The following is a 27,418-nucleotide window of genomic DNA, read 5'->3' as shown; positions in this document are numbered from 1 at the left end:
ATGAAGGAATGCACTCGTCGGGATGCAGATCTCCTTGCCTCCCTCTTCGATCTGCTGGCGGTAGCAATATAATAAAACATATGGGTTGATGGGAATGAGCTCATTACGTACTTTATAAGATGAGATCTATACCAATACAGTTGGTATTTGTGGGGAGAGAAGAAGTCCAAGAACAGACAGGACAGGTGTGGAGGGGGGGATTCTAGCCACCTGAGGGTTCTAGCGAGGTCCATTCATACAGCAAAAAGTCAGGTGCTCAGTCAGAGGAGTGTGCGACTCTTGATCTCAGAGTTGAGTTTAAGCCCCATATTTGGTGTAGAGAGGACTTTAAAAAAAACAACAACTGGGTGCTGAAAAGAAAGGGAGAGGGGCCCAGAAGTTGAACTTGACCTCTCCAGTCTGTGTTGGGCCCGTCTTGAGTGCACAAATGTTGCATATGTAAGTACCTGTGCCTGCAGCTGAGTATTATTACAGAGTGAGACGACGGTAGGTCCACTTGTACCGTTTGCAGCTCACAGAAGTACCTGTTAACCATTCCTTGTTTCCGACGCAGGCAGAATATACCAAGAGCCCAAGTGCGGCCATTCTCTCCGATGTTTCCGCGTGCGGGTCCCTTTCATCCAGCGAGGACGGTACCCCCCCAGGGGCCATTCCAGTCTGTCAGATGGGGAGCTGGCCCGGAACTTACAGGATAGTGTCAGCACCGCGTCCTTTACCTCTCAGAGCAGCGGAGACTGGAGAAGGCCAGTCGGGAGGAGAACACCGTGGGCTACCTCAAGCTGGTGTCCAAAGCCGACCGGCACCACGCCCCCCACATCTGGCAGGACTTCGAGAAGGTGAACCAGTGCGCCTCTGCCACCATTGCCCAGATCGAGTGAAGGCTCTGCCGTTGCCACCGGCAGCTGCAGGGGCTGGAGGGGGGCTGGAGGCCCCAGGGCAAGGCCGAAAGCAGCCCACGCCACTGCAGGCGGCCCAGCGAGAAGGCCCCGTCTTCAGAGTCTCCCAGGCCAGGTGGGAAAGACTGCCTGTCCACCGACCTGTCTGATATCGTCAGACACTTGCCCCTGGCGAGCCACTTCCCAGCTTTGTGGCTGGGGAAGTCCTGGGGGACAAAGCGTGTGGCCCAGCAGCGAAACCTGCTGTCGCGACTGATGAAGGAGGACCTAAGAGAAGTCAGGGAGCTCCACCTCAGCCTCCAGGTGTCCTATCCGAGCCTAAAGGAGAGCCGTCTGATGGGCCTGCAGGTGTCGCTGGCGTCCCTCCAGGAACAGAAATGCAGGTGAGGTGGCCCCTCCGCTGCAGCCTGGGCTGTGGGGTCGGGCCCTCCCCGCCCCCCGCCCCGCCTCCAGGGCTGTCGGGAGAGTGGAGGCGAGCAAGGACATGGGTTTGGAGGGTCGCGGGGAGGGGGAGGGGGAGAGGAGCTGGTCAGTGTTTCTTGGGCCCCTGGACCCCGTGGTGGAGAGGGCTCGTCCCCTGCCTGCTGTTGTGCACCCGCCGGGGCCCTCTCCTGGCAAAACGGGGTTCCAGCTCAGGGTCTCGCCAGCTGACCCCAGAAGCCGTAGGCTCTGCCTGTGGTGGTGGGAGACACTTGCGGTGGCGGTGAGCCCAGCGGGCGCCCGTCATGGGTCAGGGAGGGGTCCTGCACATCCCCATCTGTGAGCATAATGTGTGAAACAGGATGCCCTACATGCCACGATCCCTTCACCTGTGCTCATGGCTGAGCTGGGGCTATTTCTTCTGAAAATGATTGCCTTCTGGGGAATGCTTTCTCCCTGCTGTGTGGCGGGTCGAACTTATTTTCATCTAAGGTGAGACCAGGGCTCACAAATAAGGGGGGAAAGGCAAACACAGTCTCTTAAGGACCTGCACCGTTCCTATTTGGACCTTTCTTAGGGTCCTAGTGGCCCTCAGGGGTGCCACACTCTCTCCCCTGGTCCCCGCAGTCTGTTGCATCTGGTTTTTGCATTAGCTCTAATTCTTCCAAAGCCTGGCCAGAGAGGGAGGTATTACATGGATGACCCAAGATTCCCAGTAAAGTGAGAACTCTGCCATCCTTTCTTAGCACCTGTGTGTCTGTGGGGAAAGAGGCACTTGGGGATCAGTCCTCTTCTGCTTTCACAGGGAAGCGTTACCTGCATTTACACTGCTTGACAAGTCTGTGGGGGACGCCTCAAAACTACTGCAGGGCAGCACAGTGTCAAATAAGAGCGCCGATCAGAATTATGGGTTTCTTTTGGGTGTGATGTTTGGAGGACGGGGCAACCGAACCCAACTCTTGGGACTCTTAATGGCAACCCTTTTGTCAAAATACCATTTCCAAGATTGGATTTATATACAGCGAGACTAGAGCCCAGAGGCAGTGACACATATCCCCATAAGTTTCCATACCGCCAGGCCAACAGGACTGTTGTGCTCCCATAAGCTCTTAACCCCTTAGCAAATCAGGATGTGCCCGCAGCGCGGGGGAGCAGGGTGACCTCCCTCCCTTGGGTTCCCTGTGAATTCTATATGCTTGCACTTCTGAAACAACCACCCCCACCACCGTTGGACTGTGATAGGAGTGTGCTGTAAGCTTTTGTTGTGTTCGGCCACCGAGATTTTCCACTTGTTGGCCATGGCAGTTAGCCTATCTTGATAAATATACATTAGAAGCAACAAAGCAGGTCTGTAGGACTCTGATTTGCCAGGAGACATGGAGAATGGGCGGGAGATGACTTTATATAATAACAGTGACAGCAGGGAGCAAATAGCATTGTCACCTGTGGTGTTCAGCGACCCACTTTACAGATGGGGAAATGGAGTCTCAGAGAGGCACAAGCCTGAGAGCATGTCAACATGTCCTGGCCACGTGGCTTCCTAATCTAGGGTGAAGGGGACACAGGAATTCATTGAATTTTTTAAAACATATGTCTCCTTTCAATCTTTAAAAAAACCTTTATGTGAGCTAGATGTAGACATGACATATGTGTTGAAGTCAGTAAAGTGTTACCTGGTGTTCATACCTGTACGGTCACCACCCAAGCCCCTGTGATGTCACGTCTCCTCTGGTGTGTCACAAACTGAGATTTCAAACCGAAAAGTCCTATGACACTTCTCACAGGTAAATGTTTCCTTTCATGAGGTCTTCCTTCCTTCCTTCCTTCCTTCCTTCCTTCCTTCCTTCCTTTCTTCACCACTTTTAAAATGTTTTATTTATTTTTGAGGGGCGCCTGGGTGGCGCAGTCGGTTAAGCGTCCGACTTCAGCCAGGTCACGATCTCGCGGTCTGTGAGTTCGAGCCCCACGTCGGGCTCTGGGCTGATGGCTCAGAGCCTGGAGCCTGTTTCCGATTCTGTGTCTCCCTCTCTCTCTGCCCTTCCCCTGTTCATGCTCTGTCTCTCTCTGTCCCAAAAATAAATAAATGTTGAAAAAAAAATTAAAAAAAAAAGTTTTATTTATTTTTGAGAGAGAGTGCAAGTGGAGGAGAGGCACAGAAGCTGGGGGGACAGAAGAGTCAAAGTGGGCTCTGTGCTGACAGCAGCGAGCCTGATGTGGGGCTTGAACTCACGAACCGCAAGATCATCACCTGAGCTGAAGTCAGATGCTCATTGACCGAGCCACTCAGGTGCCCCTTTTCTATTTTTGAATTGACATGAAATTCACAAAACAAAATTATCCATCTTAAAATGTGCAATCCAGTGGCATTTAGTACATTCGCAGTGTTGTGCAACCACCACCTATATTTGGTTCCAGAACATTTTCATCACTCCAGAGGAACACCCCACCACTCCCCATTCCCCTAACCCCGACCCCTGGTAACCACCAGTGTGCTTTCTGTCCCTCTGCATTTGTCTCTTCTGGATACTTCATGTAAATGGAATCATACAGTATATAGTCCTTTATGTCTGTCTTCTTTCACCCAGTGTAATATTCTGAGATTCATCCAAGCTGTGCATAGGAATAGATCACTGTTTCTTCCTCAGCAGTATTCTACTGTATGGATACACCACAGTTAGTTTACCCGTTCGCCTGCTGCTGGTTGGGGCTGTTATGAATAAAGCTGCTATGGACATTCTTGTACGTCAGCTTCTGGTGGCTGCCGGGACCTTAGCTTGTGGCCACATCACTCCAACCTTCAAGGCCAGTATCTTCACATCTCTCTCTGCTCTGTTTTCATATGGCCCTCTTCTCTGTGTGTAAAAGCTCTCTCTGCTTCCCTCCTATAAGGACGCATGTGGTTGCGCATTTGCTCAGGAGGTCCTACTCGGTCCCTGCTGCATTACCCCACCCTACCTGCAGGGCTTGATCCCTCCTACATTTGTTTCTTCATCTCAGACTTCTTCAAGTTGCAGGCCACTAGTTTCTAGCTCAGTTTGCCAAAAGCCAGCGCTCAGGTATGATCAAGAATAAACTCATCTTCAGGGCACCTAGGTGGCTCAGTCGCTTAAGTGTCTGATTCTTGATTTCGGCTCAGGTCATGATCTCACTGTCATGAGATCAAGCGCCTGTCAGGCCCTGCACTGGGTGGAGCCTGCTTGGGATTCTCTCTCTTCCTCTATGTCTGCCCCTCCCCTGCGCACACTTTCTCTCTCTCTCTCAAAATAAAATGAACTTAAAAAAAGGATATACTTTTCTTCAACAACAATGATGTTTAGGACAATTTGTATTACAAAGGGTGGCCTTCACAGCTTTGGAAGATTTGGGGGGCATTTTGGTTGGCTGGTCGTCATGTTGTCTTTGTAAGAGCATTTTCTAGAGTGGTCCATTTGCTGGACTAAATGCTCCAATCAAAAGATATGGGGTATTAGAATGGATTAAAAAAAAAAAGACCCATCTGTATGCTGCTTACAAGAGACTCATTTTAGACCTAAAAACACCTCTAGCTTTAAAGTGAGGGGATTGAGAACCATCTATCATGCTAATGGACGTCAAAAGAAAGCCGGGGTAGCCATACTTATATCAGACAAATAGATTTTAATTTTTTAATGTTTATTTATTCTTTGAGAGAGAGAGAGAGAGAGAGAGAGAGAGGGAGAGAGAGACAGAGCATGAGCAGGGGAGGGGCAGAGAGAGGGAGACACAGAATCTAAACCAGGCTCCAGGCTCTGAACTGTCGGCACAGAGCCCGACGCAGGGCTCAAACTCACAGACTGTGAGATCATGACCTGAGCCGAAGTCGGTCACTCAACCAACTGAGCCACCCAGGTGCCCCCAGACAATAGATTTTTTAAACTGAAGACTGTAACGAGAGATGAAGAAGGGCACTATATCATAATTAAGGGGGCTATCCAAGAAGATCTAATAACTGTAAATATTTATGCCCCCAACTTGAAACACCCAAATATATAAATCAATTAATAACAAACATAAAGAAACTCATTGATAATAATACAAGAATACTAGGGGACTTTAACACCCCACTTACAACAATGGACAGATCATCTAAGCAGAAAATCAACAAAGAAACAATGGCTTTGAAAGACACACTGGACCCAATGGACTTAACAGATATATTCAGAACATTTCATCCTAAAGCAGCAGAATATACATTCTTCTCGAGTGCACATGGAACATTCTCCAGAATAGATCACATACTGGGGCACAAATCAGCCCTCAATGAGTACAAAAAGATCAAGATCAAGAGTACAAAAAGATCAAGATACCATGCATATTTGCAGACCACATGCTATGAAACTTGAAGTCAACCACAAGAAAAAAATTTGGACAAACCGCAAACACATGGAGGTTAAAGAACATACTAAGGAATGAGTGGGTTAACCAGAAAATTCAAGAAGATGTAAAAAAAAAAAATACAGGTAAGCAAATGAAAATGAAAACACGACAGTCCAAACCCTTTGGGATACAGCAAAGGTGGTCATAAGAGAGAAGTATATAGCAATACCGGCCTATCTCAAGAAGCAAGAAAAGTCTCAAATACACAAACTAACCTTACACTTAAAGGAGCTAGAAAAGGAATAGCAAATAAAGCTTAAAGCCAGCAGAAGAAGGGACGTGATAAAGATGAAAGGAGAGATAATCAATATACAAACAAACAACAGTAGATCAGATCAATGAAACTAAGAGCTGGTTCTTTGAAAGAATTAATAACATTGAAAAACACCTAGCCAGACTTTTCAAAGAGAAAAGAGAAAGTACCCAAATGAATTCATGAATGGAAGAGAAGAGTTCACAGCCAACACCACAGAAATACAGACAATTATAAGACAATATTATGAAAAATTATATGCCAACAAACTGGACAATCTGAAAGAAATGGATAAGTTCCTAGAAATATACAAACTACCAAACTGAAACAGGAAGAAATAGAAAATTTGAACAGACCCATAACCAGCAAAGAAATTGAATCAGTAATCAAAAAATCTCCCAACAGAAGTCCAGGGCCAGAAGCCTTCTCGGGGGAATTCTACCAGACATTTATTTATTTTTTATTAAAAATTTTTTTAACGTTTATTGATTTTTGAGAGAGACAGACAGACAGAGCATGAGCAGGAGAGGGGCAGAGAGAGAGGGAGACACAGAATCTGAAGTAGGCTCCAGCCTCTGAGCCATCAGCACAGAGCCTGATGCAGGGCTCAAACTCAATGAACTGTGAGATCATGACCTGAGCTGAAACCAAGAGCCGAAACCAGGAGTCAGATGCTTAACCAACTGAGTCACCCAGGTGCCCCCCCCAGGCATTTAAAGAAGAGTTAATACCTATTCTTCTCAAACTGTTCCAAAAAACAGAAATGGAAGGAAAACTTGCAAACTTCTTCTACAAGGCCAGCATTACCTTGATTCAAAATCCACACAAAGACCCCACTAAAAAGGAGAATTATAGGCCAATATCCCTCATGGACACAGATGAAAAAATTCTCAACAAGATACTAGCAAATCAAATCCAACCGTACATTAAAATAATTATTCACCGCGATCAAGTGGGATTTATTCCTGGGCTGCAGGAGTGTTCAATATTTGCAAATCAATCAATGTGATGCACCATGTTAATAAAGGATAAGAATCCTACGATCTTCTCTACAGATGCAGAGAAAGCATTTGACAAAATACAGCATTAATTCTTGATAAAAACCCTCAACAAAGTAAGGCTAGAGGGAACACACCTCAACATCATAAAGGCTATATATGAAAGACCCACAGCTAATATCAACCTCAATGAGGAAAACCTGAGAGCTTTTCCTCTACGTTCAGGAACACGACAGGGATATCCACTCTCACCCTTGATATTTAACGTAGTACTGGAAGTCCTAGCCTCAGCAATCAGACAACAAAAAGAAATCAAAGTCATCCAGATTGGCAAAGGAGCAGTCAAACTTTCACTATTTGCAGATGACATGATACTCTATGTAGGAAACCTGAAAGACTCCACCAAAAAAATTACTGGAACTAATACACAAGTTAACATAAAAATCAATGTACAGAAACCAGATGCATTTTTATACACCAATAATGAAGCAGCAGAAAAGGAAATCCAGGAACTGATCCCATTTACAATTGCACCAAATCCCATAGGATTCCTGGGAATAAACCTCCCCAAAGGGGTGAAAGATCTGTATTCTAAAACTACAGAACACTTATGAAACAAAGTGCAGGGCACATAATGAAATGGACAAACAGTCCTGGCTCATGGATTAGAAGAACAAATATTGTTAAAATGTCCATACTACCCAAAGCAATGTACACGTTTGATGCAATCCCTATCAAAATACCACCAGCATTTTGCACAGAGCTAGAACAAACAATCCTAAAACTTGTACGGAACCAGAAAAGACTCTGAATAGCCAAAGAAATCCTGAAAAAGAAAACCAAAGCTGGAGGCATCACAATCCTGGACTTCAAGATGTATTACAAAGCTGTAATCACCAAGGCAGTATGGTATTGGCACAGAAACAGACACATAGATCAGTGGAATAGAATAGAAACCCCAGAAATGGACCCACAACTATATGGTCAACTAATCTTTGACAAAGCAGGAAAGAATATCCAATGGAAAAAGGACAGTCTCTTCAACAAATAGTCTTGGGAAAACTGGAGAGCAACATGCAGAAGAATGAAACTGGACCACTTTCTTACACCACACACAAAAATAAGTTCAAAATGGATGAAAGACCTAAATGTGTGACAGGAAACCATCAAAATCCTACAGGAGAACACAGGCAGCAACCTCTTTGGCCTCAGCTGTAGCAACTTCTTACTAGACACATCTCTGGAGGCAAGAGAAAGAAAAGCAAAAATGAACTATTGGGACCTCATCAAGATAAAAAGCTTCTGCACAATGAAGGAAACGATCAACAAAACTAAGACAACCAACAGAATGGGAGAAGATATTTGCAAATGACATATCTGATAAAGGGTTATTATCTAAAATCTATAAAGAACTTCTAAAACTCAATATCCCCCAAATAAATAATCCAGTTAAGAAATGGACAGAAGACATGAACAGACATTTTTGCGAAGAAGACATCTAGATGGCTAACAGACACATGAAGAGATGCTCACTCATCATCAGGGAAATACAAATCAAAACCATGATGAGGGGTGCCTGGGTGGCTCAGCCGGCTAAGCATCTGGCTTTGGTCAAGTCATGATCTCCCTGTTTGTGAGTTTGAGCCCCACATTGGGCTCTCTGCTGTCAGTGTGGAGCCTGCTTCGGATCCTCTGTCCCCACTCATTCTCATTCTCTGTCTCTGTCTCTCTTTCAAAATAAATAAATTAATTTAAAAAAACCATGATGAGATACCACCTCACACCTGTCAGGATGGCTAAAATTAACAACTCGGGAAACAACAGATATTGGTGAAGATGTGGAGAAAAGGGAACCCTCGTGCACTGTTGGTGGGAACGCAAACTGGTGCAGTCACTCTGGGAAACAGTATGGAGGTTCCTCAGAAAGTTAAAAATAGAACTACTCTACGACCCAGCAATTGCACTATTAGGCATTTACACAAAGGACACGAAAATACCGATTCAGAGGAGCATGTGCACCCAAATGTTTGTAGCAGTGCTATCAACAATAGCCAAAGTATGGAAAGAGCCCAAATGTCCATCAACTGATGGATGGATAAAGAAGATGTGGTCTATACACACATACATGTATATACATATATATATATGTAATGGAATATTACTCAGCCATAAAAAAGAATGACATCTTGTCATTTGCAGTGCTGTGGATGGAGCTATAGAGTATTATGCTAAGCAAAATAAGTCATAGAAAAACAAATACCATATGATTTCATTCATATGTAGAATTTAAGAAATAAAACAGTTGAACATAAGGGAAGGGCAGGGGAAGAGAGAGTAAACAAACCATAGGAGACCCTTAAATACAGAGAACAAACTGAGGGTTGATGGAGAGGGGTGGGGGTGGGCTAGATGAGTGATGGAGATTAAGGAGGGCACTTGTGATGAGCACTGGGTGTTATATGTAAGTGATGAATCACTAAATTCTACACCCGAAACTAATTTTACCATACATGTCAACTAACTAGAATTTAAATAGAAGTTGAGATAAAAAAAAAAAAATAGGGTGGTTCATTTGCCTCTGCAACTGTAGGAGTGGGGCAGAGAGGATCCTTGACTAAGGGAGGAACAGGGAAGGGAGTCAGCTCTGTCGTAGCCAGGATGCTGTTGCCAGAGGGCAAAGAGCCTGGGAGCCAGAGACAAGGGGAGACTAATAGAATATCCTTGTGAATTAATATTTTCTTCTTGAATACTCTATTCAAGAATTCATTTAAGAATATGTTTGTAAATTCTTATAAATATATTAATGGCAGATCTATTCCTTGACTTCATTATCTATGAAGAGTATATTCATGAGGGGCGCCTGGGTGGCTCAGTTAAGCGTCTGACTTCGGCTCAGGTCATGATCTCATGGTGTGTTGAGTTCGAGCCCCACATCGGGCTCTGTGCTAACCGCTCGGAGCCTGGAGCCTGCTTCAGATTCTGTGTCTCCCTCTCTCTCTGCTCCTCCCCCGCTCATGCTCTGTCTCTCTCTACCTCAAAAATAAACAAATGTTTATATATATATATATATATATATATATATATATATATATATTCATTAATATATACTTGAACATAGTTAATATCTTGAACATTCTTGTGTCTGAATCCTTCATGTAAATAGAAAGACAGTCATGGGAAATGTCCTTTCGAGTGGACACTCTACTGCCTCCCCCTCTCTGTGGGCATTGTCAGTCTGCTCTCTTCTCTACAGGGAGCAGGGCAGAGATCAAGGGAATGTTCCTTGAAATGCTGTTATGGACCAGCTCTTGATGAATTGGCTTTCAGCAAATGCCTGGGGGACATCTCCATGGGGGTGTCAGTGAAGTCCTTGAAGCGAGACCAAACCGACCCCCTCGCCTCATATTCCCTGTCTGCGCGACAGCACCATTGCTTAGGCTCTTGTGCATGCCAGAGCCATGTGAACTGATCGGCCGCATCCTCCGTTGCCCTGTTTTCCACAGGGTAGCAGGCCCCAGCAATCCTGTGTCTCCAGTACCTTTCTGCTTCTCCAGCATCACCATCCCCGACTCACGGGACAAGCGTTCCGTGGCTTGTCCCCAAGTGACGGTGTTAAAAGCCACATGGCCTCTGTCCTCTGGGCCATCTTTCCTGGTGCCCAAATGAAGAGCCTCAAAGTTTCTTTAAATTATGGAGTATTCCAAACCCAGGGAAAATGTAGAGGATAACATGGTCAACACTGTATACCCACCCTCAGCTTTCTCAAATCTTAATTAACATTTACCAAATTTGCCTCAAATGTTATTTTGTTAAGAAGTAAAACTTTAATGCTTATTTTTGAGAGAGAGATAGAGAGACAGAGTGCGAGCAGGGGAGGGGCAGAGAGAGAGGGAGACCCAGAATCGGAAGCAGGCTCCAGGCTCCGAGCTGTCAGCGCAGAGCCCGACACGGGGCTCAAACCCATAAACCACGAGATCATGACCTGAGCCGAAGTCGGACGCCTAACCGACTGAGCCACCCAGGCACCCCAAGAAAGAAAACTTTAGAAGGTTCACTTGAAGCTCTCACCTTATCCCTTCCCAACCCCTCCCCTTCCACCCGTCTCGCTATCCTCATTGGGCCCTTATCTTTTTCATACGTATTTTTATACTTTTACAACTTCCACACATAGCCATAAACAACTGGTTAGTGATGTTTTGTTTGTGTTTTTTAAGAGGTCTACTGAGATGGAAGTTACGTGCCATAAAATGCACCATCGTGACTATACGTTTCAATGACCGTTCGTAGATTTACTAAGGTGTACGACCACTGCCACAATTCAATTTTTTGTTTTTGTTTTAATAACAGCTCTATTGAGATCTAATTCACATCCCCATAAAATTCACCCATTTACGATCAGTGGTTTTCAGTGTATTCACAGACTTGCGCAACCGTCACTGCTGTCTCATTCCAGAACGTTGTCATCACTCCAAAAAGAAACCCCATCCCATTGGCAGTCACTCCCCATTCTCTCCCCACCCTCAGCTGCCAGGAACCACTCATCTGTTTCTGTCTTTACAGGCTTTTATGGAATGATTACTGCTTGCCAAACACCGATGCTGGGAATTTATATGGGATTTAATAGCAGGCATGAATAACTTAGATTTTCCTTTCTACAACTTCTAGTCTGTGGCTAGTTTTGTGAAGCTGTTGTGAAACAGGATCTGTGCATGGAAGGTGTATGAATAGCAGCATGTGTGTGACTGGTGTGCGTTTCTGGTGTTCTGAGGCAGACCTGGGGGAGGAGAGAGGAGGAAGGTGGGATCCGAACCCAAGTCTAGTCTTGACGTGGGACTGCTCCTTGCCAGCACAACAACCCCTGGGCAGAGTGCTCAGGGAGTAGTCCCCTTGTCTTTTGCTCCCAAGACAAGCGTCGGTGGAAGAACAGGTGAATGAGCACGTCCAGGGGTACCCAGATGACATTTGCCACCTTGAACAGATTCTGGCCCGCGCTGAAGAGAAAATGGCCTATCTGTCCTACGAGGGAGCCAAGGAAATATGGGTGAGCAACTCGCGGGGGAGCTTTTAAAGAAAGGGCCCGTGAGAAGAACAGGGATGAGAGAGGCAAACGATGAGCAGAGCCGCCGGGATGGCCTGCGATCTGAGGCAAGGGGCCGGTCCTCAGGCAGCCCCCCGCTGACGGCTCAGTTGCGATTCACCCATCTGCCACAGAGCTGGAAACATCTAGTGTCCATGTCCCTGCCGCACCCCCGCCCCTGCCCCGAGCCGGCTCATGTGGGAACCGGGGCCCAGCAGCTTTCGGCCGCGGGGGCGCCTCGGCGGAGGGGGGCGCCTTCTGCTGGCACAGGGAGCTCTCTCTGGGTGCCCCTGCTTCTGACCCTGGGTTAGCAAGCACGGGGGAGGGCTTTCCCTCACCTGTGACGGTTGGGCCCACTCTCTTCCGCGCTCCCAGACCCCACTCCCGTCCTTGGCCAGCTCTCGCGCCGCCGGGTTCTCGGTCCCAGGCCACACTGGATGACGGAGCGTGGCCGAGTCAGCTGGGCCCTTCGCTGTCACCGGGCACGCACACACCCTCCTGGGACAGCGCTCGCACTGGCCACCGTCTTCCCGGCCTTCATCTGCACGGTGTGCACCTGCCCCCCCACCGCCGCTGAGCTCCGGCCCGCACACCTGCGCCGCCCTCGTGCTGATCGGGCTTGGGGCCCTGGCCTGGCAGAAGCGGCGCGCCGTGTCTGCCACAGACCGGCAGGCCTGGGTCCCCTCCAGATGGAGGCGGCGTTCTGAGGAGCCTGAGCCTCTAGCAGGTGGGCCTTAGAGGGCCTGGGCTACCTCAGGCCGCCCTCCGGGCATTGAGGGCATCCAGCCAGCCCTCGCTAGACAGCCACCCTCACCTCCCTTTCCGGCTCCATCGCCACCAGCCCGCCTCGCGTTTCCGTTTCGTGATCCTCCCGTACCGTCTACAGACACAAGGCTTGGGAAATATTAAAGCCCCTGAACCACGGTGCTGCTCTCGTCTCTATCTCCCTCATGCCCTCTCGTGACCCCGCGACCGAACCCTCAGAGGCTCAGGTGTCCCCAGACGGCAGCGGGAGCCTCTGCAACTTTGTTGTTTTTGGCAAAGAGAAACTACTTTTATTTCCCAGGGATGGAGGAGAAGGGGCAAAGGGGGGGTGGTGGCCAAAGTGCCGGTGTGTGGGACAGGGTTTACGTTTTCCGGTAGGAAGCAGACCTTTTTGTTGTCACGGCCAGGAGGGACTCATGCAGGTGACACCGAAGACACAGATGAGGCCTCCGTTCTGGAGGCGCTGGAGAGCTCAGAGCCATCGTCAACCTTCTTCCCGAAAAGCTGCATGATGCAATTTCGAAACTGGCGGGGCAGAAAGCGCTACTCAGCAGAGCGGAAAGGGCCCGCGTACCGTGCTAAAGGTTGCTCTTGGGGAATTCTGAGGAGACTATTCATGAGGGGGCACCTTGATGACTGAGCACCTTCTCCGCTACCATTCAGAGTCCCGTGCAGAGACTGGAGCAGGCCTGAGGTTATTACTCCCACATGGGGATGGTCTGCTCCTGACTGCTCGCTCATCTGAGCCATCGAATTTAGACTCTGATGGTGACTATTGTGCGTCAAGTTGTAATACCACGCCCCCCTCTCCAAAGCTACGTTCAAGGACTAACCCCTAGAGCCTGTGAATGTGACCTTATTTGGAAATAGAGTCCTTGCAGATGTGATAAAGATATACATTGCCATGAAGTCATGCTAGAGTGGAGTGGGCCCTAATCCAACCACTGGTGTCATTATGAGAAGGGAATTTGGACACAGACTCAGAGAAGGTCACGTGGAGGTGAAGGCAGAGATCGGGGTGACTTGTCTAGGAGCCAAGGGACACCAAGGATCGCTGGCCACCACCGGAGGCTAGGAGACGGGCGGGAACGGATTCGCCCTCAGAGCCCTCAGAAGGAAACAACCCTGCCCACGCCTTGACCCTGGACTTCTGGCCTCCAGAACTGGGAGAGAATACATCTCTGTTGTTTTAAGCCCCCCCCTGCCCCAGTTTGTGGTACTTTGTTATGGCAGCCCCAGGAAACTTATACAGTGACCAAAGAGGATGCCAGCTAAGGGGCCCATGCATAGGGCGACCCATTTCCAGAATGTCTGGGAAGAGACTCAGAGGCATTTTAGTGAAAAGGGATATGACTGTCATCTTGTTTCTATCCCATCAATTCTGAGGCCACGCAGGCACTAACTAGTGGTCTAATGAGACCACAGTCTAGCTACTACTTCATGTCTACAGCCAAGAGAATCTTCTGGCACCAAGAGGGCCCCAGTGCATTTCCCCTATAAAGAGATTTGTAACGTATTCATTTCTCAAGTTATACCTCATATCATCACTGGGATAACCCCAATGCCTTGAGACTGCAGACAAGGGGCATCTCCTGTATGTTCTAGGCCTATTCTTGACCACCTCCAGCTCCCTCCAACATCAAAACCCTCACAAATAAAACACATAATTACGGAAATCAGTAACACAAGAAGTGAACTGAACGGGAGAATTGACTTAGCTGAGGAATTCATTTGACATCTACCTACTGAGTGTCCACCGTGCGCCAGACTGTCTCAGGGCGATCGGCAGTGGACAAAAAGAGCAACGTTCTCTGCCCTCGTGAGCTCCATTACAGATAATTGTCTCAGGACACAACAGGAAGGGACAACAATGCGGAGAGGGTGAAAGCAAACTTCAAAAGCCTGGAGATGTCCAGAAGTGCAGACATCTTGTCTAGGAGGGCCAGTTTGGGGAGGGGAGAATGGAGACTCAAGTAAACAAGTATAAGGCAAGAGAGCCTAGGGTTCCACAAACAAAAGCCAGACCTAAAAAGAGACCCACATGAACCAGGAAACAGGAGTCAGGGATACAAAGACACTCTAGGTATTGAGTTACCAACAGTGGAGTCCCGGGAGATCAACTGTGTCCTACTTAATGCCTGAACATTACAGAAAGAGTGTGTGCTTAATGAACTCTGCAGGGAGCCAAGGGCCAGGCCAGACTGAGCGGGGCCTCGGAGCAACTGTGACATGGGGCGGGGGGGGGGGTGGGGGGAAGGGACAGAAGAGCTAGTTGGAAGGAATGGGGACTGGGTCTGGCACGATGCCAGGCCCCTGCGAGGGCCCCTGGACCTTTCTGGTCACCATCAAGTCACACATTGCATCTCGGTGAAGTAGATTTGATGGATTCAAGGAAGAGGAAGCCAAATTGTTCTTGGAAGATGGTAAGCCTCAGCGGTCACCTGTAACCTCCCGGGGGATCTAGGAGTCACGGGCAATTTGCTGCTGAGGCTGAGTATACCAGCCCATGACGGCTACCGTCTGGTGAGACTTCGGGCGGGACCACAGTGGGCCCCCTCGAACTAACCCACAAAGTCACAAAAGCCGCATGCGGGTGCAGCCGAGAAGGGCCTCTCTGCGTCCTTGTTGGGGTTAGGGTTTAAAAACGGAAAGATGAAGACTGAGAGGACAGTTGTGCCTATCAAAGTGAGAAGGGCACAGCCAGGGTCAACGCAGACACGTTCGGGCGCTCCTTCGGGTGTGAGCGGCAGGACAACCCTGAGGCCGACAGAACGGGAGAGCAGCAACGTGCGCGACTGCGCTGTGCCGGGCCAAGACTCCGACACGATCCACGGGGAGGGCTGGCTGGGGCTAGGTCATGTGCTGAGCCTTCTCTGGTCGTTGTCCTGGAGGTCATTAATGGGCACCCCCTCGACATGATTCCAGGTGGGAGCCATCGCTGGGCTCTCCGGGGGTAAATTCCTAGTTTGCTCTGCCAACGGTGTGACTTACCTGCCGGTTCATAAAGACATAGATGATGGGGTTGTAGATAGTGGCACTTTTGGCAAAGTAGGCCGGCAGGGCGGCCACCAGAGGGTGGAAGGCGTAGCCAGGGTGGGCAGCGGCGAAGCACGCAAAGAAAGTGTAGGGCCCCCAGCAGACGCAGTAGGCGAAGATCATGACCATCACCATGCGAGTCACCTCCTTCTCCGCCTTCTGAGTGGACTCGGATTCTTTTTGCTGCTTTGCCACCTGGGGGAGACAGAGATTCGTGCCTGGGGACGGTGCGTGGGAGAGTCCTTCGGGGCTCTGTATCCAGGGGGCTCCATGTTGCCAGTTGCCTGGGCCGTGAGTCAGGGAGGCGGTGAGAGACAGGCAGCCAGGGGACATGGAGTCATGGAGACGAGGAGATGGGCCCACCTTGGTCCGGTCAGCGGCCAGCGGCCAGCTCCCACCTGAGTGATCCCGCAGCCTGGCTCAGGCTGGACCGGGCTGGCCTTGATGGAGCTTGTGTAGGCTCTGAGGTAACACAGAGCCTGCCCTGTCGAAGATGGCATTGAAGGGCCTTCCAAGCTCTTGGCTTAGCCTGGCTCCCATTAGGAGTTTGGGAAGGAGCTAAGGAGGCCATCTTAGCCACTCCTGGTCCCTTATCAGCGTGTTTCCTGCCCGCCCCCCCCATGGTTGACTCTGAGGGGACGATCGGGGGAAGACACAGAGGCTGGACACTGTCTGCTGTGGGCAGGGACACAGCCCCGAGCTAACAAGGCCCAAGCCATGGTTGGACACCTGTGGGAGCCGGCGAGGTTGCTTCTGATCCCTGACCGCAGGCAGGGTTGGGGAAGGAAGTAGGGTGGGGGCACACTGCAGGCTGAAGGCAGGGAGCCTGTGGCCTTCACTCGGGCTGCCTACATAGGGGGGTAGGGGTGGCCGGGGACGGGGTCAACTTCCCAGTGAGGACAGTGGAGAGCAGGTCTGGGTGGCACATGGCACACGTAAAGCCACTCCTTGGCCTGCCCCACAGCCCCATGAAGGGGACAAGGTCACTCTGGTGGCAGCTTTTCAAAAGCACCTTTTGATCTGCAGGGTTCACTTGCGGATCTGGCTGGCTGCTCTCCACTCCCCGGGAAAGGCAGGCTTTCTACCCAGGGGAGGACGGTCCCGGGTCCCGGAAGAAATGTGGCTGTGCTCCCTTATTGGGAGCATGAAGTTGCTTCATGCATGGTCCCTTCGCATCGTGTAGGGACAAGGACAAGGGAGCCAGGACTGCAGGCGCAGCCCCAAAGGAATTGGAGGATTCAGGCCTGCTTTGAGGGCAGGAGAGAGATTCTCTGTCCCAGCCTAAGTGTCCTTGGCTCCCACAATCCTATCGGCAGGGGGTAGAGCCAGGAGAGTTCGGGGGCTCACCGCTCGGATGGCCAGCCACACTTGGAGGTAGCAGAGCACGATGACGCTGAGGGGGATGATGCAGCACGTGATCATGAGGACGATCATGTAGGACTGCACGCCAGGGTACGAGCTGCCACTGAACACATCGGGCCCGCATGATGTCTTCAGGCCGTGGGGCCAGTACCTGGAGAGAAGGGCTGGCAGCCTGTCCTGATGCAGGCAGGGCACCCTGGGGCCCCCCAGTCCAGGCATGCCACTGACTTGGGGAGGACGATTGGTGGCTTGTTTTAATTAAGGTGAAATTTACATTGCATGAATTCACCTTTTTTTTTTTTTGAAGTTTATTTAATTATTATTGGAGAGACAGAGAGAGATTGTGTGTGTGTTCATGAGCAGGGCAGGGACAGAGAGAGAGGGAGAGAGAGAATCCCAAGTAGGCTCTGCACTATCAGCATGGAGCCCGACGTGGGGCTCAATCTCATGAACCGTGAGATCATGACCTGAGCCGAGATCACTTAACTGACAGAGCCACCCAGGTGCCCCTCACCAACCATTTTTGAAGCAAGCCATTCAATCTGACAGTTAGCACCTTCACAGTATTGTGCAACCACCACCTCTGTCTAGTTCCAGAACATTTTCACTGGTCTTATAGCCCCTTGTGTTTTTATTGTGGTAAAATACACATAGCATCTGAGCCCGCAAAGAAGCAGCCTGGCCAAGACACAAATGACCTATGGGCCCAGGTGTACCTACAGCCCAAGAAGCCTCTGAAAGGGAGGCCCCTGAGAATGTGCGAGATGTAGGCCTAGGGCAGAGTGGGTGAGACGGCCCTGCTTTCACTTATAGCTGCTCCTGTGGCTTGAGCTTGTTGCCTTTCTCCGTGTGCACCCATGAGCTGTTCATGTTTGGCAGAAACAGACCTTTCCAGAGGCTCAGAGATCACAGGACCTATTTCCATGTCGGAGCCAGGCAGATTTATATGTTCATAGGCACCGCGCCCTCAAAGGGGGTCACAGGGACATCGGGTCCATCCTCACTTTAGTCATGGGGCCGTGGAGGCCCAGAAACAGGAAGCGACTGACCCCACGGTTACAAATGGAGTCATGCGCCTGACCCTCCCCGCTGTCCTTCACCGTCTGTCCTAAATGAGCTGCATGCCTGACACACTGGCCTCCTTACCTGCTCCAGCCAAAGATGGGCGGGGCTGTCCACACAGCGGCCCAGATCCAGGAGAAGGCAATGCCCGCGATGGCTAGCTTGGCATCAAATCTCACATTGCCAAAGGGCTTGCAGACTACCAGCCACCTCTCCCAGGAAATGATGGCCAGGGACCAGAGACCCGTGATCCCTGCAGGGGAGAGCAGACAGATGAGGGCTTTGAGCCTCCAACATCTCTTCTTCCACCCATACCAGCCGACAGCTTTTAGGATCAAGAGACATTCCTCCCCACCCATGTGAAAAACCTAATTCTCCAAAAAGTGTGTTCAGCTCCAGGGGCCAGTGGGCCTCTTGGTCAATTTGTCTGACACCCTCTTTCCCCATTCTTTCCTCTTGGGCCTCTAGCACCCCGATTCCTGTCTTCCTCCTAGTTGGCCACCAGCCTTTCTTCGGATGCAGACACGACTCCCGATGGCCATGCATGCACCCACGTGACCACACTGAGGTGCTGTGGTCCCAGGCAAGGGCAAGGAAACGGGACGTGTCCGGTGACCTGTGGCCCTTCGGCCCATATGCACGTTCACCTAGGCTTCCAGATTTCCCACCGCTGCCCTCCCCCCGGCAGGTGGAGATCATGTCTCCATGCCCTGCTTAGACACTGGAGGTCTGTGGGCAGAGTTTAGGGCTCCATTAACTGGGGCGGGAAAAAGGACAGCTTTTTTCCACTAAAAACTCTAATGGACCCTAGGCATTGCCTTCCATTATGAGCATGGCAGCATTAGCAGTGCCTGCGACTTGGTCACTTTACAGAGGCAGCAGACACTTCCCTATATCACCATATTCATTACCACTTTGAAATTTCAGTGGCTGTCGGGCCAGATCCGGTTATTTGATACTTTAATAAAGAATGGTGTCATCAATACTTCTAAAAAATGCATTTACTCATAATTTTAGTGAAGGACTATGTCACTCATTAATATTTAATACTTTGATCACTATATTTCGGTATCATGGGACTCCTTTGTAGTTCTATGGATCTTATTGTGCACGTTGGCAAACATTCTTCTGAGGAGGGGTCTGCAGGCTTTCCCTGGTCACTGCCGTTCTATACCTTTGGGAGAGCGCTGGGCCATCATCTGTAAAATGAGGGGCAGTTAGATATGGGGGGGGGGCGGCATCCTGCCCTGTACAGTGTGTGGGCCTCGTGTTGGCACCTACCTCACAGGGATATGAGGGGCCGATCTGCTCATTTCAGTCTTGCCCCCCTGTCCTGCCCCCATTTCACTGATGCGCAGTAGCAATTCAAACCTGCAGCCAGGGTCCCCCTGCCTTCCCCAGGCCCTGGGTGTCCTAGCGTCTTTTTTTTTTTTTCCTCCTCTTCATGTCCACCTCTCAGAATCTGAATTGGAGACCAATTTAGGTGGCAGTTGGATGAACCCGAGTTAGATGTGGGTGCTTAGGACCCAGGATTGGAGACCCCGTGGTCCTGGGAAACTTAAAATGGAAGAGCAGTGGTGTGACGGCTGGGGGCCCGGAGGCAGGCCAGCCTAGAGCCCTCGGCCCTGCGGGAGGGGTAGCTCCCTCGTGCTCCTGCGGGCACGGCCTTTGCTCTCTCACTCAGCCTCTTCCTGGGTCTCTCCCGCCAGCCTCCGCCTCCCAGAATCAAGTCCGTGCCCCTGCGTGTGCCCGGCCTCATAGTCCGCTCGGCCACCGGCCAATGCTCACCTGTCCTCTGCCCACCCAGCTGCCGCCTGCACCCTGCTCTCCTTGGCCACCTCGGCCCAGCTCCCTTCTCATCTTGCTGACTCAACGTCCGGGTGCTCCCTCGTCTCCTCCTGCACACGGTCCTCTGAGGGGGCGGATGGCGCCCCGTGCTCACTATCTGGGATAGGGACCCCTCTTTCTGGGACTCGGGAGTGCCTCGGGGAAGGGATCGTATGCTCCTGGTGCCCCCCACATGGGTTCTTCTCTGCCAAGGTTGACCTGAGCAGGGCCCAGGCCCACAGAGATGTGAGTGATGGGGACTGGGGTCTGAGATCTAGTTTCAGGATCTCAAAAGCTCTAACGGGAAGCACTGCTTTCTCTGGGAAAAGCCGACACAGGTGAGCTGAAAGAACACACATCCCCAGTTTGAGTGGAACTTCTGTTTGGGGTGACCCGGAGCCCTCCTTCCCACATTGTTCTGGGATTGTCCGTCTCCTCCTATGCCAGCTGCATGGCCCTAGACCGGCCTGTCTCAGGGTAGGCACTCTGGATGTCCACTTGTTGGTCTGCAACCCCCCCCCCCACGATGACCCCGGCCCGGGTTCCCCTACAGGACTGTCTCCCTTCAAATGCACACCATGGGCACACCCGGGGGGTGCCGTGTGAATGTTTCCTTTACACACGGCAGGCTGGGTCTTCCCGGAGCCCGGGGCCCTGGCTAGCTTACCACACAAGGAGACAGTGTAGCCTTCCAGGACACACATGGGGTGGCCCAGCACAAAGTAGCCGTAGATCTGGTTCACGACGCTGATGGTGCTGGCGATGATGGTCTCCGCCAGGTCAGCCACCGCCAAATTCACCAGGATCCAGTTCAGAGGGTGGCGCAGCTTCTTGAACTTCATGGTGGCTGCCAGCACAAGCCCATTAGTGAAGACGGACGCAATGACCACGAAGATCATCCAGGCGCTGGTGACGTGGTACACCCATCGCGGTGCGATGTGGTAATTGGGACCTTCAAAGGGGCCTAGAAGGCAGGAGGTACAGCGCGGGGAGAGGAGCTGGGCATCGGCGTTACCCGACTGCACAGCTGTGCCCGCCCCACCCTCCCTTCCTCCTCAGAGCGTCGCGTCAATCCTCCTGCCCTCCTGCCCGCTACCCTTGCCTTTGCAACCAGCTCTTTCCCTCTAGCTTGGCCCGCCTGCGAACAACCTTCCGTGTTGTCGTGATGGCACGGAGTGCTGGAACCTCACGGATGTTGTGAGGCATCCGTGTCTCACGCCAGAGGCCGCGGCCCGCCAGACAGGCATCCTTGAACTTAACAAAGCCAAACTCCTCACCAGCTATGCCGGGTATCACCCCCCATCCGATTTGCCACCCCCGTATGCGGGCTGGCCCTCTGGGGTGCCGTGGGCAGGCCTCTGCTCCCTCAAACCCCTGCACCCGCCGCGCTGCTTCCCGTGACTGCTCCATGCCTCTCTGTCATGGGACCTTTGCTCACATTCTCCCCTGCACTGCAGTCCTCTTCTCTCCCATACCGTAAAGCCCAGCTCGGATGGCCTTGCTTCCCGGAAGCCTTTCTGGATTCCTAAGCCGAGTGTCAACTCAGCCCCTTGGGACCGCCACCTCAGTGTACCTGTGTGACATCCTACACTGTACTGGAGCCACCCATATGCACGTCTCGTCGTATCCCATGTGGCAGGTTCAACGCACAGTCAGTGCTCAGAGAATGGATGAATGAATGAGTTCTGGGTTGAGTTGTGTCCCCCCATGAGAACGACATGTCGGGGTCGTAACCCCCAGGACCTGTGGAGGGGACCTTATTTGGAGACGGGGTCTGCACAGAGATGATCAAGTTACCGTGCGGTCATTAGCGCGGGCCCCAATCCCGTAGGACTGGGTCCTCACGAAAAGGGGTAGTTTGGACACAGAGACATGCACACGGGGAGAAGGTCACGTGAAGATCAAGGCCGAGATCCGGGCGATGCTTCCACAGGCCGAGCAGCGCCGCAGATGGCTGGGAAGAGCCAGAAACCGGAGGAGAGGCCCGGAGTGGACTCTCCCTCGGAGTCGCCGGAAGGAGCCAACCCTGCCCACGCCCGGACCTCAGACTCCTCGGGAGCCAAGGAGTTTCTCTTGTGTGAGCCACTCAGCGTGTGGTGCTGTTACAGCCACCCTACGAAACACACACGCAACGAAAAGGAAGGGTAACTCCCCTTTATTACAACGCAGCGGCTCTACACCTGTCGTGCTGAAGGACCTTTTTTACCACCATCATTTTTGGCAAAATACTTAAAGGGATGATATGCCAGTGCCTGCCGCCATGTACCAAAGCCTTATGGCGCCCAGGAAAGCATCCACGCAGAGTCCCCACATTTACCAGGACACTTCAGTTGTGTGCCACAAAAGCCCAGCTCGAACTACTTTTAGAAGAGTAGGGCTTTCTTGGGTCCCCTGGCTAGGAGGGCTGGGGTAGATGCCAATCGCCCCCAGCACAACCAGACCCCACAGCACCCGTGATGTTCCAGCACCCTGTGTATGAGCTTTGTTCATTGCTTTCACGGGGAGCTCCTGGAAACCCATCAGCAATGCCCACAGCCATGCTAGGTGGCACAGGCCCCCTGGGGACAGACCTTTGACTACCGAAGGCCCGCGTGCTATCAGTTTCTGTACAGAAGGAAGCGGAGGGAAACCACGAGGCTGCTGATAGACGGGAGAACAGAGGACCCCGAATTGCCAACGGGTCTTGCCCAGAAACTACAGCGGGTTAGTCCGAGAACAGCAGCTGGGACTGGGAGGTATACAGAACGCTCCAGCTTTTGAACAATTTCAAAACGAAGCAGCCAGAGCATCCTTCCCGGACAGTCCGCCGAATCCAAATTGGACAGGGCAGGGACAAGAGGGACGGGGCTGTGCACAGTGGGGGAGGGGATGGACTGCTCTGAATGTGGGAGGTCACGGGGGAGGGTCCTCTAGCAGCGGCAAGCAGAGCCCGTGTCCCAGCCTGCCCCTCTCTTCTGAACTCTCCAGGACCAACTTCATAAAGAAGTGGGCACCACAAGGGTATCACCGTCAACTCCCGGGGGGAAGGTGTTCTGAAGAAATTCATGGAGGGAGTGAATTGGGTGTGGGGGCAGGCGAGGAAGCAAGATTTCTGTGAATATACCTTCTTCTCTAGATTTTAATTCGGAACCTTGTGAATATTTTATTACACGATTTTAAAACAACATTAAAATTTAAAAAGCAATCCCTGAAAATCAAAAATAAAACAAATGAACCTAAATGCATATCCACTCAGAGGCATAATCACACAGAGAGGGACTGTTCTAAACGACTTGGAAGGGCACTAGTTTGACTATTCGAACCTGGTGGCATAGACCCTAAGGACGAAAAGACCTGTCCAAATGTTGAGTTTTGGGTACGCATGTTGTTGATGGCGGTGTCGGTGTCATTACTCTGAGACCATTGTGAGTGTGTGTGATAAAAAGCAAATGAGTAATTGAATCATATTCTAATTCTTCTACCCAAGGCCCTTGAGAACAGGATTCTTAGTGGGAGAGAAAGGAGACCCAGAGGTCAAACCCAACTGGCTCCACTGGGAAACCAAGTCATTACTTTGGAGTGGGAGAAATAAAAGGAAAGAAGAAGCATTTCTTCTGCCTTTCCCATACACTCTGTGTCCCTGGGGAAGCCAAGAGTAGAAGAGGGAATGTTTCAGTCTATCCAAGGACTCCAGCTAATAGATGAAGACAGGGTGAGGAAGTCAGAATGTCACCATTTTGCAACCCCCAGCAGTTTCGTGGGTCCAAGCATCGAGTTCAGCAGCTGCCAACACCCCAGAAAAAGGGGCACCCTCCTGATGGTGAGGAGATCCAACCAAACACAAAACAGATCCAACTGGCCTCCAAGCAGATCTTCAGATCAACTACCAATTTACAGACACATAATGATGAACAAGATGGGAAGGGGCATGAGAAGCCACACACGGGAGACCATCAGCAAGTCCAAAGTGGAGGGGTCCGGGGACAGACGACCCATTCCCTTGAACAAATAAATTACAAGGAGGTAGAGAGGGAGCCCCTGACTTCAAAGAGGACAAAAAGAGATAATGATCCATCTGAACGTGTGGACCTTATCGGAGCCCTGATTCAAGCAAGGTGAAAAAAAAAAAAGTACGACCTTTTGTTCAATACTGGTTAAGAGATTCAATAATATCAAGGCAATGTTACCTTATAGGTGTGACAGTGGCATTGTGTTTATGTTTTAGAGTCCTTTCCTCTTACAGGTGCATACTGAAGATTTACAGACGGAATGATGTCATGTCTTAGATCTGCTTCCAGGAATCAGCAGGGGTGGGTCCACTTTGCTAGATACTTGAATTTTGCGGGGGAAAATGTACAAAAAGGAATCTCAGGCATCAGTGAAGGCCCAGGGGCCTCCAGGGAGGGCCCTGTTGTGTTGCCACCAAGGACATTTTGACAGAACGATCAGGTCAGGGCAAACTTGAGGGTTCTCAATTAGTTTGGCCTGGGAACCCTGGCTGTCAGGGAGCTGGCGTGGCTTCTGGAAACCATGGCACCTGAGACGTCCTTGAAGGAACAGATGGGGTGGTCTTTGGTTTGGAGGAGGGACTGGGGAAGGGGGGCCAGGGGCAGGGGGTCACTAACATCCTCAGTTCTTTGCAAGGCTTGCACGAAAAGCGTTCGGACTGGCGCACTTCCTGGGCATAACTCGGGCCGCCTCCGCGGACGTTTCAGGTGTCTGTTGGGCCCGAGCCCTTTCTCCTGGGACACCTTCCAGCGGAAAGGCTGCCCTGGGAGCCAAGCGAGTCGCCTCCCCAAGAACGTGCAGCCGAAGTCTGCAGGCCCCGGGGGCAGAGTTGAACAGGACGGCTACTCCCGTCTCTTCCGACCCTGAGGTTGGAGAAGGCACCTACCCTCCTCCGGGCCACCTCATGTTTGCCTCCTTTTGGCTTCAGGAGATGCAAAACTGAGTCCGAGCCGGCTTCTTCCCCAGGAAGCCAGGGCAGTGCGGTCAGAGAGACACGCCAGAACTGAACGTAACGGGTGCTTACTAGCGGCACGGGACCGCAAGGAAAGAGTCAATGAGCATTCCCGGGACAGCGGTTCGCAAAAGGTCTGGGAAGCCTGTGTGGTTTGGAAAGGCAAGTTGCATATTACGGTGTCCTTTTGTGTTCAGAAAGGACCGCCCCCCCCCCCCCAATTTCATGGCATCATGAAGGTGAAGGGAGAAGGACCACCTCGGCCGCTGCTGACGTGTGTGGAAGAGAGCTTTCCTGGCGGGTGGGTGGCCAGCAGCCCTCCGCATGGCCACTCAGGCCTGGTGTCCCTGGAGGGCTGTCCAGCCTCCACGGCGCCCGCTTGCTCACCTCTGGTGGCGTTGCTGTTGGTGTAGGTGAAGATGCTCGCCCGGGTGCTGTCCTCCAAGCCGGCGTGCGGCTGCCCGCCTGCAAGCCTCTGGGGGCCCCACCGCTGGGTCATGGCTCTGGAAAGCCCTGTCCCCAGTGCCTGCCAGCCCTGGCACAGCTTGGGGGGTCACGGCGCTTTATAGCAGCCCGCGGGATCAGCCGGGGCTTCCTCACCTTAGAAGCTCCCAAACCCTTCCCCACCTGATCTCTTAATTGGGCCCGGGACTTAGACCTCCCCCTCCCCCACCCCCTGCCTCCTGGCTCCTAAGGTGAGCCTGCGAGGGCGGCTCAGAGGCTTTTCTGGGAACCCACTCGGAGTCCCCCGCCTGCTAAGGCGGCTGCAGGAGCTGCCGCGGGCCCTCGCTGGTGTTTACGTGCGCTTTCCTCCCTACTGTGCGGTGCTCGCGCTTAGGCCAGCTGGGCCCTAGTGTCGGCCTTTCCACATTGATGTGTGGGTTAAGGAAGCGGCCCGAGGCCCAGACCCGCCGTTGCTGCGTGGTTCTCCTCAGAGCCCCGGGGGGGGGGGGGGGGGCCGGGAGACTTTGCCGCGGCCGAAACGCAGCCTCCTCGAGGGTCGGGCCATCTTGGTGGGCCCACATGGTCGCAAGTGGTGCTGGCGGGGGGCCCTGCCCCAGGAAGGGAAAGACAGGCCTGGGGTGGGGCTCCCCTGCTCCCTTTTGCTTCCCAGGAGCCCACGGCCCCTGCGGTCACCGGGGAGCTCGTCCAGGCCCTCCCGGTGGCCTTCCCGCAGCACCTGAAGGTGCCCACAGGCACTCAGGTTCCACCAGCTCGGGTCTCCTTGTCCCTGAGTCCATGACCCTTCCCTGGACTGCTCCTGACGACACCTCCCTGTAGGCTCGCCTTCAAAAGCAAGCCTCTCAACCGAGTGTTCCAGATGGGCTGCCTCCTCTGTCCCTCTTGGCCCACTACAATCTGGCTGCGGCCCGGACTTGGCAGCGTTCCGACTGCAGGCGGATCGCCTAATTCTGCAGCCCCACCCCCGCCCCCCTCCACAGGGGGGCACACCCTCTCTCCTGGGTCCTGCCAGCTCCTCTCTCCCGAAGGTCAGCTGTCTTCATCACCTCCTTGGGGCCGGCCTGAAGCTCAGTAAAGCCAAGCCACGGTGTGCGACCTCACTCCCCTGCTCTCGGGGCCGTGACTCGTCAGCACCCCAGGCGGAGGCTCCCGGTAACATGGCTGGACGTCTGTGCCGCCCCGTGCGGCCACCCGCAGTGGGAATGGCTCCCGGCACCGGTCCGGGCCTGCCACGCGCCGGGTGCCAGGCCAGGGGCTCTGTGTGGAATCGAAGGAACGGGTCCTGACCGCCGTCTTGCCAGGGCCCCCTGGCGGCCTGGAAAGCTGGGCTCGTTGTCCAAGGGCAGGAGAAAGTGCAGCCAGTATTTACACCCCTAGGTGTCTACTCAAGAGAATTGAAGCCACATGCCCACACAAAAACCTGTCCAGGACCACTCACAGCAACACTAATCCCAACAGGTGAACAGGTAGAAACGGTCGAAAGGGGTGTCAACAGGTGAACGGACACACAGAATGCGGTCTGTCCGGGCGACGGCGGCGACTCGGCTGGAACAAGGAATGCGGTTCTGACCCCTGCCACAACAGGACCTGCCACAACAGGACCTGCCACAACAGGACCTGGAGGGCGGGGTGGAGTGAGAGCAGCCGGACACAGAAGCCCGAATGGTGCGTGATTTCACGGACGGGAAATGTCCAGAACGGGCAAATCCGCGGAGGCCGAACACGACGGGTGGATGCCAGTGGCCGGGGGCAGTGGGGAGTGACTGCTCGTGGGAACGGGTTCTTTTGGGGGTGACGAAAAGATTCCAAAAGTAGACTGTATTGGTGTAGCCGCTGTGGAAAACAGTCTGGCAATCCCTCAAAAAAATGCAACGAGGCATTGCCACGTGGTCCAGCAGTCCCGTCGCTGGGCGCACACGCAAAAGA

At 52.0% G+C, this 27,418-nt stretch overlaps 2 protein-coding genes across 4 annotated transcripts; one reads left to right on the top strand and one right to left on the bottom strand.

Moving 5' to 3' along the window:
* Positions 1-12,777, top strand: TEX28 (testis expressed 28). Its single transcript, XM_043570040.1, is given in 7 exon segments — positions 1-60; positions 554-637; positions 640-697; positions 700-1,279; positions 11,868-12,003; positions 12,438-12,611; positions 12,613-12,777. Coding segments are annotated over 7 exon segments (1,257 nt in total).
* A 291-nt stretch (positions 12,778-13,068) lies between these two features.
* Positions 13,069-25,585, bottom strand: LOC122477197 (long-wave-sensitive opsin 1). Of its 3 annotated transcripts, XM_043570055.1 has the most exons (7): positions 24,965-25,099; positions 24,258-24,401; positions 20,759-21,055; positions 18,349-18,517; positions 17,188-17,353; positions 15,796-16,035; positions 13,069-13,329 (listed from the first exon to the last, which is right to left on the bottom strand). In XM_043570055.1, exons 3-7 carry the CDS (start codon positions 20,988-20,990, stop codon positions 13,219-13,221), a joined length of 918 nt encoding a protein of 305 aa, XP_043425990.1. In that variant the 5' UTR covers positions 20,991-21,055; positions 24,258-24,401; positions 24,965-25,099; the 3' UTR covers positions 13,069-13,218. The 3 variants fall into 3 exon arrangements, with proteins under 3 accessions (XP_043425990.1, XP_043425989.1, XP_043425988.1); XM_043570054.1 differs by lacking the exons at positions 24,258-24,401; positions 24,965-25,099 and adding an exon at positions 25,418-25,585 and having other exon boundaries at positions 17,188-17,366; XM_043570053.1 differs by lacking the exons at positions 24,258-24,401; positions 24,965-25,099 and adding an exon at positions 25,418-25,585.
* Positions 25,586-27,418: the final 1,833 nt, after the last annotated feature.

This window comes from Prionailurus bengalensis, chromosome X, assembly GCF_016509475.1.
Source record: "Prionailurus bengalensis isolate Pbe53 chromosome X, Fcat_Pben_1.1_paternal_pri, whole genome shotgun sequence".
Lineage (NCBI taxonomy): Eukaryota > Metazoa > Chordata > Mammalia > Carnivora > Felidae > Prionailurus > Prionailurus bengalensis.
Note: the sequence above shows the minus strand (reverse complement) of the source record. Positions and strands in the feature narration are given on the sequence as shown.